Below are 3,380 nucleotides of genomic sequence, written 5' to 3'. Positions count from 1 at the left end.
CCCCGGAAGAGTAGACCGCGCGCAGCGACGCCTTGTCGATCGAGATGAGCGCGCTTGAAGCTCGCCCACCTACTGCCCCTCGTGAGAGTTGGTTACGAGTGGGACCAGCCACCCCCTGAGACGCAGCCGAGGCCGCAAAGAAGGCCGAGGAGGAGAGAATTATCAGGCTTCTCGAGCAGTGTCACGAGGAGCGGATCCGGCTCGGCATCACGGCGGAGAGCCAGGCGGCGGCGTCGGCAGAGGTGGCTAAGGCGGCGCGCTTGGACGCTGAGGCGGACGCGGCGGAGGAGGAAGCGGAGGAGGAGGAGGAGGCCGAGGCAGCGGCGGTGGCGATTGAGGAGGCTGCCGAGGAGGCGCAAGCGGCGGCCAAGGCGGCGTTTGATGAGGCCAGGGCAGCATTGGAGGCGGCCACGGCGGCACTGGATGGGGCGCGGGCGGCGCTGGCTGGGAGTGAGACCGCTCTGGAGGATGCGAAGGCCGCTACAGGGGCGAGGCGTGCTGCTACAACTGCTGCGAGGGCCAGGGCGGTTGCTGCCAGACTGGCGGCAGAGGGAGGGCGCTCATAGGGCTGAAAATGATCCATGTCACCTCATCCAGGTACCGGGCTTCGTCAGTTTGTTCTGCAGCACAATCAAAACAAGTAGAGAAGTCACGCGAGAAAAAGAATGCACGCAAATAAGCGCTTGAGTTTGCGTTCGTAAAACTAAGACATTTTGTTTTCTTTTACGAGTGGCAGAAGAAAAGAAATCCATATAAAAAGAAATTGCGTTGTTTCATCACGGTGCGGCTGGGCTTTGGTCCGTTTACCCCACTCATAAGGCCCTTTTCTGCGCTACAATGTGCGCTCCGCGCCCCTAGCACCGCCCCGTCTCCCCCGCCGTGCCCGCGCCACATGTCACCTCGTACTCCCGCGCGCGGTTTCCCTGGTCCGCCTCCCCCCCGGCCACTCGGCTCTACGCGCCCGGCGGGCTCGGCCTCGCAACTATGCGTGTGCGGTGAGCCGCCCCACCGTCGGGCGCGATCGGCCTTTGCGGCGCACAGGATGGTACTTCCCGATTTATGTGGCGCATACCGCCCCCCCCCCAACCCTCAGCACCCTCATGGCAAGCACTACGCCAATTATTTAGTGACAGAAAAATCGGTATCTCACGGAATCCAACCAAAACCGCCGCAGGTCCGGGCGGGGCCGAAAACGGCTTTTGCTGCCAGACAGCTACAACGTCCAGAAGGTCATCGCGTGGCGGCAGAGAGCTGGGGGGATCGAGCTTCTGACCGCTTGGGAAGACTACGATGTCGATGGTTGGACGTGGGAGCCCCTCGACAACATCCCCCAGCGGTTTGTTCGGGCCTTTCATGCGCAGCGCGAACGTCTCCCGACATCCTTTTTCTACGTCGTGACCAGGATGCGCGACCGGATCGCCTTCAAGGTGATCGAGAGGACCGGCCCGATGTTTGGGCTTGCTGTCCTGGTCGAGGAGGCCTCCCTGCGCGAGTATGCGCTCGCGCTGCTGCAGTACTTCTCTACTCCTCCGAGCGGCACAAAGGCCAAGATCGCGGTCAAGGAGGACCACTGGCAGCGGGCGCACACACTCACCATCTTCTCGCAGGAGCACGCCGCGTGGATCGTGTCGCTGCACGAGTCGCGGCCTACCCACGGCGTCGGCGCGCTCCGCATCAGGGGCGCGCGACGCATGTCCAACATGCTGCTCGTCGCGTGCAATGCTCGCACGCCGATGCGCCTCTCCTTTGTGGAGCCGCGCGCAGGCGGCTCCGACGCGCCTGCCCCCGGCTCCTACAAGTTCACGGTCGAGTTCACCACCGTGGGCATCAACTCGGCGACGAGCGACATCATGCCGTACACCGCGCCGACGGACGAGCTGCGCCTCGAGATGGCAGAGGCGCACGCGCTGGTTGCGTACGCGAAGAAGACGCTCAAGCAGCCGTGGGCGGCGGAGCCTGTCCGGCACAGGCTGCGCGCTAGCGGCTGGTGCGACCAGCCGGTGGCGTTTCAGTAGAATCCGTACATACCGGCACAGTCTAGCACGCGTGTGTGCCCCCACCCACACACGCGCGTGGCCCCGCGCTGGTTCCCGCGCGGCACTTCATGCGGAGCTCCTGGCGTGAGTGCACACTGTCCCGGGCGTCCAGCTGATGTCGTGCCACGCTTATGGTTGGTTTATTAAAGGTAATACTACACACAAACCGTCCCTGGGACTGCACAGGAGCCGGCGATAGGCGCGCGCGTGAGCAGCTGCTCGGAGCTGTGTTGTGTGTGTTCTCGCTCGAGTTCACCAGACAAGCCGAGCGTATCGTGCGAAGATGCTCGCGAAAACGCGCTGGAGCACCCAAAACGCGGAGCGCCCACGGCTGCTGTTCCGCACAGCGCGTTCGACGGCATGTTACGGCTAGAGGCGGGCGGTGGGGTGCAGCTCGCGTGCGGGTCGCTGTCACCGCCCTGCCGAGCCAAGCTGTCTGAGGTCGGCAGCGCGAGTTGGCTGGCGTCGCAGAGCGCCTTGCCGGCCGCGCACATCATATATGCTCGCACTTGGGGCGAAACAACCCGCTCCCAATACACAGTGCCGCGTAGAACTGCTCCGCCGCTTGATGGCCCATCCGGGCGCTGCGCCAGCAGGCAGCGACCTGCGGAAATGAGTGGCCGAGAGAGTCCGGTGCTCACCCGTGGCGTGTGCCTACTCACTCAGGCTTCACTCGGCCCAGATCTGGTATGAAAGGACCCGATTGGGGCTTGGCCGGAGCCGGGACGACTGTCAAACACGCTGCCATATAGCCGTGGTATTTTGGCCCTCTCGTTTCCGCACCGTGATAACACCGAAGGCAAGCTCAAAAGAATTTTACAACAAAACTCCCTCGCACGACACTGGGCACAGGACTGGGCACGGGACTGGCTCGCACTGGCACTAACACAGGTACACCACGGGAGCCGCCTAAGCGACTCCTGCGAGGGTGGCGAGGCACTTAGCTCCGTGCACCCGCCCACCCCCGCCACAGGCAAGCTCATTCACAATCTGCTCTGCGATTGCCGTGTGAAGAACGACTGAGATGCGCTGCTTCTGCAGCCCCAGCCAGCTCTTGGTGGTCCAAGTCACCTCATCGAGGTACTGGGCCCGCGTCAGCTTGTTCTGTAGTACGTCCGCCGCCTTCCTGAGGATCTCACGGACCCCCTTTCCGAACCCGCCGAACGATTCGAACAGCAGCAGCTGCACTTCGACGCCCTTGTCTTCCCTGGCGTAGCGATAGTCCCCGCCGTAGGACGGTATGCGGCGGTCGCCGCCCACCACCCTGCCCCCCCTGGTATGCCAGCGCCCGGTCCCTTGCCCTCTCTCGCCCTTGCTCTTCCTCTCCCCCTCCATGCCGCCCCC

The 3,380-nt window shown here is 63.7% G+C and overlaps 2 protein-coding genes across 2 annotated transcripts; one reads left to right on the top strand and one right to left on the bottom strand.

Moving 5' to 3' along the window:
* Positions 1–188: 188 nt before the first annotated feature.
* Positions 189–2,015, top strand: EMIHUDRAFT_123256 (hypothetical protein; the record flags this gene model as incomplete). Its single annotated transcript, XM_005781429.1, has 2 exons — positions 189–450; positions 1,210–2,015. Coding segments are annotated over 2 exons (1,068 nt in total), but the record flags the coding sequence as incomplete, so codon positions are not given.
* Positions 2,016–2,945: 930 nt separating this feature from the next.
* EMIHUDRAFT_253983 (hypothetical protein) lies at positions 2,946–3,371 on the bottom strand (the record flags this gene model as incomplete). The annotated part of the gene is made up of 1 exon (XM_005781428.1): positions 2,946–3,371. The coding sequence occupies one exon, from the start codon at positions 3,369–3,371 to the stop codon at positions 2,946–2,948; it is 426 nt and encodes a 141-aa protein (XP_005781485.1).
* Between the last annotated feature and the right edge of the window lie 9 nt (positions 3,372–3,380).

Source organism: Emiliania huxleyi (assembly GCF_000372725.1).
Source record: "Emiliania huxleyi CCMP1516 chromosome Unknown EMIHUscaffold_2013, whole genome shotgun sequence".
In the NCBI taxonomy this organism is placed as follows: domain Eukaryota; phylum Haptophyta; order Isochrysidales; family Noelaerhabdaceae; genus Emiliania; species Emiliania huxleyi.
The sequence above is the reverse complement of the archived record's forward strand: the minus strand, read 5'-3'. Positions and strand labels throughout refer to the sequence as shown.